This window comes from Oncorhynchus mykiss, chromosome 32 (genome assembly GCF_013265735.2).
Source record: "Oncorhynchus mykiss isolate Arlee chromosome 32, USDA_OmykA_1.1, whole genome shotgun sequence".
NCBI classification, from domain to species: domain Eukaryota; kingdom Metazoa; phylum Chordata; class Actinopteri; order Salmoniformes; family Salmonidae; genus Oncorhynchus; species Oncorhynchus mykiss.
In genome coordinates this window covers 16,514,872-16,531,238 of record NC_050572.1, presented here as the reverse complement: position 1 = coordinate 16,531,238, position 16,367 = coordinate 16,514,872, and the positions used below count along the sequence as shown (strand labels likewise).

At 45.8% G+C, this 16,367-nt stretch overlaps 1 protein-coding gene across 5 annotated transcripts in view; it reads left to right on the top strand.

Moving 5' to 3' along the window:
* Positions 1-15,448, top strand: part of LOC110489394 (neurabin-1) — an 89,312-nt gene extending 73,864 nt beyond the window's left edge. For 3 of the 5 annotated variants that reach the window (XM_036971344.1, XM_036971345.1, XM_036971343.1), the window contains exons 11-19: positions 138-252; positions 2,649-2,737; positions 6,222-6,366; positions 6,700-6,820; positions 10,216-10,264; positions 12,756-12,875; positions 13,422-13,445; positions 13,754-13,936; positions 14,213-15,448. In XM_036971344.1, the coding sequence (XP_036827239.1) occupies positions 138-252; positions 2,649-2,737; positions 6,222-6,366; positions 6,700-6,820; positions 10,216-10,264; positions 12,756-12,875; positions 13,422-13,445; positions 13,754-13,936; positions 14,213-14,425 (1,059 nt within the window). In that variant the 3' untranslated portion in view covers positions 14,426-15,448. Of the gene's footprint in view, positions 1-137; positions 253-2,648; positions 2,738-6,221; positions 6,367-6,699; positions 6,821-10,215; positions 10,265-10,747; positions 10,900-12,755; positions 12,876-13,421; positions 13,446-13,753; positions 13,937-14,212 lie in introns of those variants that run through there. The other 2 variants (XM_036971346.1, XM_036971347.1) reach the window with 2 other exon arrangements.
* The last annotated feature ends 919 nt before the right edge of the window (positions 15,449-16,367 follow it).

Genomic DNA, 16,367 nt, shown 5'->3' with positions numbered 1-16,367 from the left:
CAGTTCAACATTAGTCCACTACCTTGATTAGACATTTCCCCTGCTGGTACATGACGTTGCCAGTGGAGGGAGCCACTGGACAGCCACACTGCATGGGTCGCTAAGCCTGAAACTCATTTGAAACGGTTTCTACGCAGATTGCAGCCCTGGAGTCTGAGCTGATGCAACTGATGAAACAAAATGGCATCCAGATGAACAACAACAACAACAGCGCCCAACAGCAGAGTCCTGGGATGGCCGGCCCTGCAAGAGGTGAGTCTCAGGGAGATGGAGAGATCCAGAAATACAGTGGTCATATTCTAGTCTAGCTCCCTCCCTAGGCAGTAATACCCACAATGTGGAAATAGAATACACATTACTGGTTATGCTCAGATGATTGACCCTGAATCTTCCATCCATTCTAATTGTACATTTTTTGTCAGTTAGCAGACGTTCTTATCCAGAGCAACTTACAGGAGCAATTAGGGTTAAGTACCTTGCTCAAGGGCACATTGACAGACTTGTCATCTAGTCGGCTTGGGGATTCGATCCAGCAACCTTTCAGTTACTGGCCCAATGCTCTTAACCGCTCATCCCCCACTTCTCACTTCTCTTCCCTATGGGCCCTGGTCAAAAGTAGTGCACTATATATGGATAGGGTACCATTTGGGATGAACCTACTCTGTAGATGATGCATTGTTTAAGCTTGTACTGTGAGAAAGATTCAGTACACTATTTCCATAACGTGCCAGTTTGTAGTCCTAAAACCCGGAAACAAGTTACCTCTGGTTCGTTCAGCCATCCCTATAGAGAAATGAATGAGGAAATAATGGGGTTCTGTGATAAACGCTGAAAATACGGCCAGAGTTTAACACATGCTTAGGAGATTTTAATTATTTTGTTCTGTGAGATAATATCAGTCAGTTAACATGACCTTTAAAGAGTCATTAAGCCTGTGATTTTATGACCTTTTTATTATTACTCAAATTCTTCAAAATTCACAAAGTGACATTAGCTGATGAAGGTTATCTCATAGAACAAAACATATAAGATCTCCTAAGCCTGTGTTCCCCACAGACCTTATTTTCGCCGTTTATCCAAAACGCCATTCATTTTCCTCATAGGCTCTGTCCAATGAACCATGGCGGAGTTAGTGCCGACAAAGACGCCATTACTATTTCTCTCTATTGCCAATGAAACAAGGACAGCTTGTCCCCCCCATCACCGTATCCCTGTCTTAGCTATAAGTCTCTATCAGGGTATTTCAATACAGGGCAATAGAGGCTGTAGAGAGAAATGACACATCCTTAGGAGGGGTTGATGTGTCAGTGTCACTCAAACCCTGAGATACACCCTACATCTGTCCTATCAGCTCCTTTCCTATTTCCTTTGCCCTCAAACTCTGCTGTTATTACCTTATTAGGGACATGGGGGGGGGGGGGGGGGGGGGCAAACAAGGACTGTGTCTCACTCCAAATGGTATCCGATTGGCTCTGGTCAAAAGTAGTGCACTATGTAGGGATTCGGGAATAGGGTGTCATTTGGGAAGCGGCTTGTATTAATGCATACTGTCATCACTAGCTCTAAGACTAACAGTACCCAAAGGCTTGAGACGTGTCCTTGTATTAATGCTTGTTTTGCTTGATGCTTCTCTTTTGCAAATCCCTCTTATTCTTTTTTTCACCCACCGTGCATTACCTCTGAATGCACTTTGAACTTTGACCTTGTACTCCAATGCCACTTCAGTAAACAAACAAACAGTAAACCATTGCAAACTAAATCTGTCCTTCAGACACATGGTTTGGGTCCCAAATAACACCCTTCTTCCTATTTAGTGCACTATGTAGGAACTAGGATTCCATTTGGGATCCATACTATCACTGGCCTTTTTTTCTGGGCTCCTCTGGCTTCTTCCAGTCCATTATAATGGATGCAGTGACCCTTAATCTGCCATCTCCGGGATCCATAAAAGACCTGATGAGGGGACAGTGGGCAGTCTCCGAATACTGATCCAGATCTGGAGAGACTGAATGAGGCAGTTGATTAAGCAATATCAGGGAGCGAGAGAGAGGGAGGGAGGTAGACCGAGGCGGAGGCAGGGGGAGAGAGGCGGAGGGAGGGAAAGAGAGAGCGGGACAGAGAGGGAGGGAGGAGAGCGAGAGGGAGGGGTGGGAGGGAAGGAATGAGGGGTGGAGGGAGGGACCCTTCTGTGATTAGGCCTGTTCTGTGAATAGTGGTGTGGGATTTGATTTGGATGTTTGTGTGTGTATTTACATACCGTTCATACAGTCCTGTAAATCCATCCATAGTGAAGTAAGTAGCCTTGGCTTGTGGGACGCAGAACGGCTCATAGGAGCAGGAGCCTATCTCCTGTTTCTGTAGCGTGAGGCAGCTTGATGTACAAGGACATCCCCTAGACAGGACGCTAGTCTAAGGAGATTGGGGGTAAAGGCCTGCGATAGATCTACACATGTATGGTACCTAATGACCAACAGCCTCTCTTTTATCACAGATTTCATCTATACAGTATGTTCATGTAATTCTATAGCAAGAGGACCTTTGTTAGCCTGGTCCCAGATCTGTTTGTACTATAATGTCAACTCCTTGTCATGCCAAAAATAATACCACAAACCGATCTGAGATCAGTGTTGTGTTGTGTGTTTTTCCAGAGCTGAGTGAGGTGGTTCCCCACGCTGGAAGTAGACAGAGACTCTCCAGAGGACTACTACAGGACAGCATCAGCTCTACAGAGGGAGAGGTTAGAATGGACACACACACACTCACACACAGCACCAGTTCTGTTGACTCACACCATTTTAATACATACAACAGACTTTAGTCTCATTGATGATATCATCAGTCTGCTATAATCACTACCAGATGTTGAATCAACATTACTCATTGAAAATGAATTGAGCTGTTTTCATACTTCTATGATTTATTTAAGTTAATCAGTGTGAGTGTGTGTGGTTAGTCCTGTCTGTCCTCTGCCCGTATATAATTAAGCAATAAGGCACGAGGAGGTGTGGTATATGGCCAATATACTACGGCTAAGGGCTGTTCTTGCGGAGTGCCTGGATACAGCCGTTAGCCGTGGTGTATATATATATACCACAAACCACTGAGGAGCTTTATTGCTATTATAAACTGGTTACCAACATAATTAGAGCAGTAAAAATAAATGTTTTGTTGGTCTGATATACCACGGCTGTCAGCCAATCAGCATTCAGAGTTCGGATCACCCAGTTTATAAAAGCCTTTATGTAATATATTCATTTCTGGCTACGAGTCTGTGCCCTGCGACACACCTATTTAATCCTGAGTGGTGTCAAAGCCTCTTCTCCTTCCTTACTGAGTTCATTTCTGGTAAAGTCTCTTTTGGAAAACACTCTTTCCCAGGTACTCAGCAATAATATTGAGCAGGGCTTCGCCCCAAATGCCACCCTGTTGACCAGGGCCCTTTTGACCGGGGCCCATAGGACTCTGCACTATACAGGAAATAGGGTGCCATTTGGGACGCAGACTCCGACTACAGTATATAGGCTTAGAAAAGCAGGAAGACAGACAGTCACCAGCGACTACACTGAGGACAGACATTCACCAGACACTATATAGAGGACAGACAGTCACCAGCCACTATATAGAGGACAGACAGTTACCAGCCACTATACTGAAGATTGACAGTCATCAGCCACTATACTGAAGATTGACAGTCACCAGCCACTATACTGAAGATTGACAGTCATCAGCCACTATACTGAAGACAAACAGTCACCAGCCACTATACTGAAGATTGACAGTCATCAGCCACTATACTGAAGACAAACAGTCACCAGCCACTATACTGAAGACAAACAGTCACCAGCCACTATACTGAAGATTGACAGTCATCAGCCACTATATTGAAGACAGACAGTCACCAGACACTATACTGAAGATAGACAGTTACCAGCCACTATACTGAAGACAGACAGTCACCAGCCACTATACTGAAGACAGACAGTCACCAGCCACTATACTGAAGACAGACAGTCACCAGCCACTATACTGAAGACAGACAGTCACCAGCCACTATACTGAAGACAAACAGTCACCAGCCACTATACTGAAGACAGACAGTCACCAGCCACTATACTGAAGACAGACAGTCACCAGCCACTATACTGAAGATAGACAGTCACGAGCCACTATACTGAAGACAAACAGTCACCAGCCACTATACTGAAGACAAACAGTCACCAGCCACTATACTGAGACAGACAGTCACCAGCCACTATACTGAAGACAGCCAGTAACCAGCCACTATACTGAAGACAAACAGTCACCAGCCACTATACAGTCCAGGCCAAAAGTTTTGAGAATGACACAAATATACATTTTTACAAAGTCTGCTGCCTCAGTGTCTTTAGATATTTTTGTCAGATGTTACTATGGAATACTGAAGTATAATTACAAGCATTTCATAAGTGTCAAAGGCTTTTATTGACAATTACATGAAGTTGATGCAAAGAGTCAATATTTGCAGACCTCTGCAATCTGCCCTGGCATGCTGTCAATTAACTTCTGGGCCACATCCTGACTGATGGCAGCCCATTCTTGCATAATCAATGCTTGGAGTTAGTCAGAATATGTGTGCTTTTGTTTGTCCACCCGCCTCTTGAGGATTGACCACAAGTTCTCAATGGGATTAAGGTCTGGGGAGTTTCCTGGCCATGGACCCAAAATATGGATGTTTTTTTCCCTGAGACACTTAGTTATCACTTTTGCCTTATGGCAAGGTGCTCCATCATGCTGGAAAAGGCATTGTTTGTCACCAAACTGTTCCTGGATGGTTGGGAGAAGTTGCTCTCGGAGGATATATTGGTACCATTCTTTATTCATGGCTGTGTTCTTAGGCAAAATTGTGAGTGAGCCCACTCCCTTGACCTTGTCTTCTCCGGACAAGCTTTTTTCCGGATGCCCCAAACAATCGGAAAGGGAATTCATCAGAGAAAATTACTTTACCCCAGTCCTCAGCAGTCCAATCCCTGTACCTTTTATAGAATATCAGTCTCTGATGTTTTTCCTGGAGAGAAGTGGCTTTGTTGCTGCCCTTCTTGACACCAGGCCATCCTCCAAAAGTCTTCGCCTCACAGTGCGTGCAGATGCACTCACACCTGCCTGCTGCCATTCCTGAGCAAGCTGGTGGTGGATCCCGCAGCTGAATCAACTTTAGGAGACGGTCCTGGCGCTTGCTGGACTTTCTTGGGCTCCCTGAAGCCTTCTTCACAACAATTGAACCGCTCTGCTTGAAGTTCTTGATGATCCGATAAATGGTTGATTTAGGTGCAATCTTACTGGCAGCAATAGTCTTGCCTGTGAAGCACTTTTCGTGCAAAGCAATGATGACGGCACGTGTTTCCTTGCAGGTAACCATGATTGACAGAGGAAGAACAATGATTCCAAGCACCACCCTCCTTTTGAAGCTTCTAGTCTGTTATTCGAACTCAATCAGCATGACAGAATAATCTCCAGTCTTGTCCTCGTCAACACTCACACCTGTGTTAACGAGAAAATCATTGACATGATGTCAGCTGGTCCATTTGTGGCAGGGCTGAAATGCAGTGGAAATGTTTTTATGGGATTTGCATGGCAAAGAGGGGCTTTGCAATTCATCTGATCATTCTTAATAACATTCTGGAGTATATGCAAATTGCCATCATACAAACTGAGGCAGCAGACGTGAAAATTTATATTTGTGTCATTCTCAAAACTTTTGGCCACGATTGTACAGAGGACAGACAGTCACCAGCCACTATACAGAGGACAGACAGTCACCAGCCACTATACTGAAGACAGACAGTCACCAGCCACCAGACAGACAGTCTTCAGTATAGTCCTCAGATTTTTGATAGCATTGTTAAAGTAAATCTCTCTTTCTCTGTGTTCATCTTTCTGTCTTTCTATCTCTCCTTCTATCTTTCCCCTTCTTTATTGATCCCTCCCTCCCTCCTTACTTTGTCCCTCCTTCTCCTTTCCCCTCTCTCTGCGTCTCCTCTCTCCCTCCCTCCCTCCCTCCCTCCCTCCCTCCCTCCCTCCCTCCCTCCCTCCCTCCCTCCCTCCCTCCCTCCCTCCCTCCCTCCCTCCTTACTTTGTCCCTCCTTACTTTGTCCCTCCTTCTCCTTTCCCCTCTCTCTGCGTCTCCTCTCTCTCTCTGCCTCCCTTTCTTCTCGCTCTGTCTCTCTGTCTCTCTCTCTCTCCAGGCATCAGAGGGCCCTGGCAATACTCGTTCATCCATGCGGAGTGCAGCCTCCAGTACTGTGGATGAATCCAGAGCCTCCAGGGCCCCTGGCAGTGCTGAGGGCTCCCCCAGACACACCCTCCTCCAGCAGGCAGCAGACAACAACGGTCAGTGTAGAACCACATCATAAACCATTATACTTAGTGTTACCCACATCAATAACTCATATTTGAGTATTTTGTTCATTAGGCCCGTGTTAATATAATTCCCCCAAAATGGTACATGCCTTAGGTCCAGTTTTCAAGATAGAGCGCTTTCAGTACAGAGCAAAAACTGTAATGATGATGAGGGCAGCATCTTACAAATATGAATGCAGAACATACATTGTCTTCAAAGATGACTTCAGAGAAAGTCACGTCCTTGATCACAATGTAGTGATGTTAATACTTGTTGCTGGAGGTTTGCATCTATTTCTTGAACCTTTCTGATGATGTGTGCAGGATCTCAGTCTCCTGTGGTGTCCAGCCCCTCTCTCAGCCTGGACGAGAAGATCACCAGGAGCGGTCTGGACCCACTGACACGAAGCAAAGGGAAGGACCCCAGAAGCTCACCAGGAAACAGGTACTAACCACCTCTCTGCCACTGTGTTCCTCTGGCTACGGGGTGAAATTTCCCCTATGTACAGATCTGTGTGTGTCTGTGTCTGCACTCTTTGAAAAAAAGGTAATATCTAGAACATAAAAGGGTTCTTTGGCTGTCCCCATAGGAGAACACTTTGAAGAACCCTTTTTGGTTCGCGGTAGAACACTTTTGAGTTCCATGTAGAACCCTTTCCACAGAGGGTTCTACATGAAAGCCAAAATAGTTCTACCTGGAACCACAAAGGGTTCTGTTATGCGGTGTTCATCTAAATCCCCACTGTGGCTGGCAGCCGCTGCTGTGACTGCAGACAACAATACAGCTGGGTCCCCTACACAACGCACAGAGATCACTGCACACCTCTCCCACCCCTAAAACTCACCCGTCCATCCCACCAAACCCACTCCTCCATCTCACCCAAACCCACCCACCCATCCATCCCACCAAACCCACTCCTCCATCCCACCCAAACCCACCCATCCATCCCACCAAACCCACTCCTCCATCCCACCAAACCCACTCCTCCATCCCACCAAACCCACTCCTCCATCCCATCCAAACCCACCCATCCATCCCACCAAACCCACCCCTCCATCCCACCCAAACACACCCCTCCATCCCACCAAAACTCATCCGTCCATCCCGCCAAACCCACCCCTCCATCCCACCAAAACCACCCCTCCATCCCACCAAAACCACCCCTCCATCCCACCAAACCCACCAAAACTCACCCCTCCAGCCCACCAAAACCCCATCCTCCATCCCACCAAAACCCACCCTCCAGCCCACAAAACCACCCCTCCATCCCACCAAAATCCACCCCTCCATTCCACCAAAACCACCCCTCCATCCCACCAAAATCACCCCTCCTTCCCACCAAACCCACCCCTCCATCCCACCAAAACCACCCCTCCATCCCACCAGAACCACCCCTCCATCCCACCAAACCAAACCCACCCCTCCATCCCACCAAACCACCCCTCCATCCCACCAGAACCACCCCTCCATCCCACCAAACCAAACCTACCCCTCCATCCCACCAAAACCAACCCTCCATCCCACCCAGACCCACCCCATCAAACCCACCCACCCCTCCATCCCACCCACACCCACTTTTTACTGGTGTGATTCTCTCTGGAGGTTCAGGGGTTTTACTGGTGTGATTCTCTGGAGGTACAGGGGTTTTACTGGTGTGATTCTCTGGAGGTTCAGGGGTTTTACTGGTGTGATTCTCTCTGGGGGTACAGGGGTTTTACTGGTGTGATTCTCTCTGGAGGTTCAGGGATTTTACTGGTGTGATTCTCTCTGGAGGTTCAGGGGTTTTACAGGTGTGATTCTCTCTGGGGGTACAGGGGTTTTACTGGTGTAATTCTCTCTGGGGGTTCAGGGGTTTTACTGGTGTGATTCTCTCTGGAGGTTCAGGGGTTTTACTGGTGTGATTCTCTGGAGGTACAGGGTTTTACTGGTGTGATTCTCTCTGGGGGTGCAGGGGTTTTACTGGTGTGATTTTCTCTGGGGGTACAGGGGTTTTACTGGTGTGATTCTCTGGAGGATCAGGGATTTTACTGGTGTGATTCTCTCTGGGGGTACAGGGGTTTTACTGGTGTGATTCTCTGGAGGTTCAGGGGTTTTACTGGTGTGATTCTCTCTGGAGGTTCAGGGGTTTTACTGGTGTGATTCTCTGGAGGTTATGGGGTTTTACCGGTGTGATTCTCTCTGGAGGTTCAGGGGTTTTACTGGTGTGATTCTCTCTGGAGGTTCAGGGGTTTTACTGGTGTGATTCTCTCTTGAGGTTCATGGGTTTTACTGGTGTGATTCTCTGGAGGTTCAGGGGTTTTACTGGTGTGATTCTCTCTGGGGATGCAGGGGTTTTACTGGTGTGATTCTCTCTGGAGTTTCAGGGGTTTTACTGGTGTGATTCTCTCTGGAGGTTCAGGGGTTTTACTGGTGTGATTCTCTGGAGGTTCAGGGGTTTTACTGGTGTGATTCTCTGGAGGTACAGGGTTTTACTGGTGTGATTCTCTCTGGGGGTGCAGGGGTTTTACTGGTGTGATTCTCTCTGGGGTACAGGGGTTTTACTGGTGTCATTCTCTGGAGGATCAGGAGTTTTCCTGGTGTGATTCTCTCTGGGGGTACAGGGGTTTTACTGGTGTGATTCTCTGGAGGTTCAGGGGTTTTACTGGTGTGAATCTCTCTGGGGGTTCAGGGGTTTTACTGGTGTGATTCTCGCTGGAGGTACAGGGTTTTACTGGTGTGATTCTCTCTGGAGGTTCAGGGGTTTTACTGGTGTGATTCTCTGGAGGTTCAGGGGTTTTACTGGTGTGATTCTCTCTGGAGGTTCAGGGGTTTTACTGGTGTGATTTTCTCTGGAGGTTCAGGGGTTTTACTGGTGTGATTCTCTCTGGGGGTACAGGGGTTTTACTGGTGTGATTCTCTCTGGGGGTTCAGGGGTTTTACTGGTGTGATTCTCGCTGGAGGTTCAGGGGTTTTACTGCTGTGATTCTCTCTGGGGGTACAGGGTTTTACTGGTGTGGTTCTCTCTGGGGGTTCAGGGGTTTTACTGGTTTGATTCTCTCTGGAGGTACAGGGGTTTTACTGGTGTGATTCTCTCTGGGGGTACAGGGGTTTTACTGGTGTTATTCTCTCTGGGGGTACAGGGGTTTTACTGGTGTGATTCTCTCTGGAGGTTCAGGGGTTTTACTGGTGTGATTCTCTGGAGGTTCAGGGATTTTACTGGTGTGATTCTCTGGAGGTTCAGGGGTTTTACTGGTGTGATTCTCTCTGGGGGTACAGGGGTTTTACTGGTGTGATTCTCTCTGGAGGTTCAGGGGTTTTACTGCTGTGATTCTCTCTGTGGGTACAGGGTTTTACTGGTGTGGTTCTCTCTGGAGGTACAGGGGTTTTACTGGTGTGATTCTCTCTGGAGGTACAGGGGTTTTACTGGTGTGATTCTCTCTGGGGGTACAGGGGTTTTACTGGTGTTATTCTCTCTGGGGGTACAGGGGTTTTACTGGTGTGATTCTTTCTGGCGGTTCAGGGGTTTTACTGGTGTGATTCTCTGGAGGTTCAGGGGTTTTACTGGTGTGATTCTCTCTGGGGGTTCAGGGGTTTTACTGGTGTGATTCTCTCTGGGGGTACAGGGTTTTACTGGTGTGATTCTCTCTGGTGGTTCAGGGGTTTTACTGGTGTGATTCTCTCTGGGGGTTCAGGGGTTTTACTGGTGTGATTCTCTCTGGGGGTTCAGGGGTTTAGTAACTCTGGCACTCTGTTTGTAGTTGTTTGTCCCAGTCTGTTGTTCCCAATTTATTTTCACACTGTTTTTGTATCTCAATGTTTGATATGTGTTTTCTCTACTAACCCATATCTCTTTTCCCTAGTTCTACAGAGCCCTCCGCTGAGAATAGCCCAGAGAGGCTCAAGGCCAAGGTATGTGTGTGAAGAGAAACCCAAACTGTGTGTCTGTAGTGGTACTAGACTAGCCAGGTCCCATGATGTACAAACAGTAACTCTTCTGTCGTTGTGTAGATGATAGGCTGATAGGCTGATGTTTGGCTTCAGCACAGACAGTATGGTTACCAGGCTAGTACTGGACCATGTGAGTTTAAACTATTGACATTGATTAAATACTGTAGACTCTGGTTGTGTCCAAAATTGCACCCTCTCCCCTACATAGTGCCCTGGTCAAACGTAGTGTACTATGTAGGGGAGGGTGCTATTTGGGAAACCAACATTAATTCAAAACTGTTGGCATGGTGATCAGAATCAGGGCATCTACATGATAATACGTATTGACAGTGCTCACTGATGTGTTCTAATGCAGATAATACCTAAAGGCTATTTATTGTGTTGCATATTGTTTGTTCACGTTGCATTGATTTAACCTGTGTCTGGTTTTGATGCGTTTAACAGAAATCTCTTACTTGGCCCCACTTCTTCTCCTATTCATATGACTTGGTATTGTATTTATTCTTGTTTGCTCCAATCATACCCAATCAAACAGAATACGAACAAGTACTGTACATAGCAGGGCATGACACGGTCTAATTAGCATATCCATATTGTACTTCATCAAAGTTAATTTCAGTAATTTACACAAATATAGAGGCATGTTGGATTAGACTGAAGTGAATTAAATCCAATGGAAATCTGAACAGTAATGAATCATTCATCATTTCTTCAAGAATGTGAATCAGCATTTATTTTGTTATTTTCATTTCAGAGGTTGGGTTTTTGCGTAACAGCATTTCTCTTTCAATCACTGGCTGTTTGATTTGTCCATAGTAATGGGGAAATCACTTCAATATAATACCACATTTTTTGCATAGTATCTAGTCTTTCATCCTTGATACATAACCTTAAGGCAGAGATCGGCAACAGTCGGCCCGTGGGCCAAAACCGGCCCGCAAGTGATTTTGTTTTGCCCCCCAAAGTTTATAGTAAAAGAAATACTTTAAAATCAGCTGGAATTCAGCTTAAAATGTGTTTAATTTAGGAAATCTGTTCCCAAGTATTCACACAAATAAAAGTAGAGACGCAATTGTGTCTCAATGTAATCAAGGTATAAAATTATTGTTATTTTTGAAATACAATCTCTTTCTGGGCTTAGTTGTGGTCAATTTGTAGTGTACAAATTGTTATAATTATTTTCTGGCCATCCCCACCAACAAAAGTCATTCCGGGGCTGAATCTAGCTGCCTACCGCTCCCCTAAGGTGAGGTTCAAGTGATGTATCTCTCTCTCTTCTCACAAACCTCAAGGCTGCACAACAGGGAATCACTAATGGATGGTGTGCATCTGGCTCAAGCTTTTCACCCCCAAAAAAGCAGCTAGTTACCGAGCTCAGTGGATCCAATCTGGCCACAGACAAGAGAATCAGACATACTTACAGTACCTCACTGATGTGTTCTAATGCAGATAATACCTCAAATCACAAGGAGGGTTATGTTTGTGCAGACATCTAATGAAGGCTAACGCTGACACCATGTTGACTAAGGAAAGCCCACCTTGGGCGGAAGGTAGGTAGGTCTGGCCAGCTGTAAGCTTCAGAGATTAAGATGCCCCCAGTCTGTCTGCCAGACAGAGTTTATTATTGTTTTCACTGGGGACAGGGAGAACTACTGAGGTCTCGCAGGTAAACACACACATAAACACACATGCATGCGCACATGCCTGTTCGTCACACACACACACTCACACATGCACATACACAGACCGACATATGCGCATACACACACACTCACCCACACTCTCTCTCACACACACTGCTGAGAGAAGATGACTCAGTTCAGCTACAGATCCCCAAACAACAACTCAAACCACAGTAAAATTGCTTAATTATGCAGTATAATATCAAAGTTATATTTCATTACGTCACATCATTGAATAATGCAATATGTCTCTGAATAGTCCACAGAATATGTATGTAACAGTCCGTCCTGTCTAGTCCATCTATTCATTTTGTAATCAGCAGCAAATTACATCAACAATGGAATTTAGTTGCTTTGGATTAAAAACATCACACAACAAAAATGAATTTCTGTGTGTTGAGAGGGGAATACAATATGTGAGATGGGCTCCTGAGTGGTGCTGCGGTCTAAGGCACTGCATCTCCATGCTAGAGGTGTCACTACAGACTTTGGTTCGATTCCAGGCTGTATCACAACCGGACGTGAATGGGAGTCCCATAGGGCGGCGCCCAGGTTTGGCCAGGGTAGGCCGTCATTGTAAATAAGAATTTGTTGTTAACTGACTTGCCTAGTTAAATAAAGGTAAAAACAAAAAGTCTGGGCATGAAATGGCCCACAAACTGTTGACCAGGGCCCATAGGACACTAAATAGGGAATAGGATGCCATTTTGGATGTAAACAATGTTTTGACTAAGGACTAATAGACTTCTGCATGGTGTTGTTCTCCATAGGTTCCTGTGGTGAAGGATGATCTGAGTGTCAGCAGTAGCAGCTCAGTGGAGGTCAGTGGTCTGCTGACTGAAGCCAAGATGTCCGGTCGCTCACACACCCTGGTGCTCTCCTCAGACGAGGTGAGAAACAAAGATTTGATCTCACATAAAGTATCAACCCAGTATCAACAAGCAGTAGTTATTGAACTATATTTTAAGTGCTTATATTTCACCACATAGTGCTCCTGTCATGCCAAGTGTCCGGACTGTGTAACAATGGTGTTCGAATGACCTGTTTCCTTCCATACAATTCCTTACAACTTATATTACATTTAACTAACTTTGATGTAAGCAACGGTAGGTTCACTATTCAGCCATTTTGTATCTTGTATGTACCCTGTAGCAGGGTCTCCCAAACTCGGTCCTGGGACCCCCCTGGGTGCATGTTTTGTTTCTTTCCTAGCACTACACAGCTGATTGAAATAATCTAAGCTTGATGATGAGTTGGTTATTTGAATCAGCTGTGTAGTGCTAGGACAAAAGAACAAAACATGCACCCAGGGGGCCCAGGACAGAGTTTGGCAGACCCTGCCCTGTAGGCCTGTAAAAGGGCACCATTGCGTGCTACTGTGTTTTTGTATTGACTGGCCTCTCCTGTCCCGTTGTCCCCCGTGCTGCCATGTTCAGAGTCTGGATATGATAGATGAGGAGGTAGGATCTGGCTCTGAACGGCTAAAAGGAAATGTGTTTACATCACACGCCTCCATCCATCAATAATTCTCATATTGTTTTAACATACCGGTAGATACTCCAAAACCTTGGGACTGCATGTTTCTTATGTGATGTTCAGTCTTCAGCATGCTGTCAACACCTATTCTAAACATTTCGAAATTATTCATTTTAAATCACCCATCACTATGTGTTCGCTCTCGTCACTTCATGTGGAGAGAGAAATAATGGTTTAAGAAAGCTTGGATCTTTGTATACCTCCAAACGTGTGTGTGTGTGTGTGTATCTAGATCCTAGATGGGGGCCAGTGCCCCAAGCAGCACCAGTGGCAGAACCTCATTGTGACTGAGTGGACCTCCCAGCAGGTGTCCCGCTGGCTCATGGGACTAAACCTGGAGCAGTACATCCCAGATTTCATGGCCAAGAACGTAGACGGAGACCAGCTACTGCAGCTGGACAGTACTGAGCTCAAGGTAAAGAGCTGAAACCTGTGTAAATGTGCATATCCAGCTGTGTTAGTTACTTTGGGATTCAATCTGAGGTGCGCTATAGGGCACCACACTATACAGTTGACCCTGAAACTTTGGGCCAAAGATATTAACTGTAAAAAAACAGGCTAAAATTGTTACAGCTCGTGATGTATTTTATTAGACCCTAGCTGCTGCGTTCAATTCCCTGCATGTCTATCTCTTCACTCACATCCCCCCCGATCTCTGACCCTTGCCCTGTGTGTGTGTGTTGGTGTACAGACCCTTGGCGTTGCCTCCTCCCAGGACCGGGCTCTGATCAAGAAGAAGGCAAAGGACCTCAAGGTCCTGATGGAGAAGGCTCGGAGGAACCGGGAGAAACTGGACAAACAGCGAGAGAAGCTCCGTAAGAAAGAGCTGGAGCAGCAACAGAAACAGGCCCACGAACCCAGCAGCAAGGGCCACTCCGAGACAGCAGAGGGTGCAGCAAAGTAACCCACGGCTTTAAGACCTACCTCTCCTTGTCTGTCTACCAACAACCACTACAAAGTAGCATCTCCAGGGATAGAAACAGTCACCAGAACCACTGAGCTAAAATACCAGATGTATTATGTGATATGTCAATTGATATAACCAGAGATACTTTTAAGGAGGAGATGGGGAAATTCCAGTGGAATCGTATTAATGCTCATTGTGTACGTTGCCCATGTGTCGTCAATGGGCCCGCGGTGCATTCTCGGGGCGATTCTGGGACAAGGAGAGCTCAATTGGGTGCTGGGTCAAAAACCCAACATTACAAATATTTTCCCGAGATGTGAGATAAATAACTTGTTCTGTGTAATATCGTATAGCTTTGGAATCGTGACATTACGTACTTTTGAGGAAGATAGGCAGGTTTCTCGATTCATACCCTGACTTTGAGAATTGCGTGACGATTTGCTTAGCAACAGCGTGATGCAGCATGACAACGTGAATGCGATTGGTTAACAGTCTGCTGTTATACGTTCCTCCATTCATAGCCCAATGCGATTCCCATCTCCTCCTTTCTGTAATATCTCTAGTATAACACCTAACAGGACTTGAGTTCAGGCTATGGAGTTCAGTGCACTACTATTGGAGGCTGTAGCGCTGGAGGCCGTCACGCTACTGTACCACCAAACAAATACCAAAATGACCAGACAGTTGGATAGTAAAGATGCTGCCCACCCACCTGCCTACCTTTCATCTCATTGTACATCCTCGTAGTGCAGCGTTTCCCAAACTCAGTCCTACGGATCCCACGGGGTGCACATTTTGTTTTTTGCCCTAACACTACACAGCTGATTCCAATAATCAAAGCTTGATGATTAGTTGAAACCAAAACGTGTACCCTTTGGGGTCCTGAGGACCATGTTTTGGAAACCCTGTCATAGTGTTTCCAAACCTCCACCTCCATTACATATTATTTATTTTGCTGTAATTCAGGTTTATTTATTCATTCGGAAAACAGAAACCCCCAAATATATCAGCTTCACACCCGTCTGTGTTCCTCCTCTTTTTATGATGTGTTATATAAAACACCTTTAGACATCATGACAATGTACATATATTATCATATAGAGAAGTCTAATGTGCCATTTTTTATCAAATGAACATGTGCAGATAGATCGATGGATTTATGGAATCTGAATCTTCCCATCATAGTTCTGATGAAGCACATACTCTACAAATGACCTGTGTAGGGAATAGTGAATGCAATACCCAGATCTCACCACTAGGTGGGGCAACCAACACCTAGATCTCACCGCTAGGGGTCAGGGCTGTGTGGTGGATGATGGGGCAATACCTAGATCTAACCACTAGGGGTCAGGGCTGTGTGGTGGATGGTGGGGGCAATAGCCAGATTTAACCACTAGGTGGGGCAATACCTAGATCTCACCATTAGGGGTCAGGTCTGTGTAGTGGATGGTGGGGCAATATCCAGATCTCACCACTCTAGGGGTCAGGCCTGCTCCTTGACTCCTACTACTTGAGAATGATGGCAACACTGGAGCTACTCAAGAGGAACTGAAGTCTATTGAATAGACAAGTTTTACTGGAATAAGAATCAAGTTTGTGGGAGGAAAAAAGTATTTATACTCCTTACTGGAACTACAATGGAGATCTCAACACTGGAATTCCAACTACTGTATGAACTAAACTCTTTAGTTTGCTAACAGTAAACTGGCCTCTGCATCGCATTAGAGCACTTCACACTATGAATGACTAAGGACTTAGTGAGTGGACTGATTCCTCTTAGTGTGAAGTGAACAGTTCCATGAATTTGTAACATACCAGACCCTGCTCCAAAAACAGGACAATGACATTTCAAAGAGAACATAGTTTCATCAACCTGTTTTCAACCTCTTTCTGATACTCTCTAAATTGGGTTCTCAAAGTGGGGTTGCGGAGGTACAGT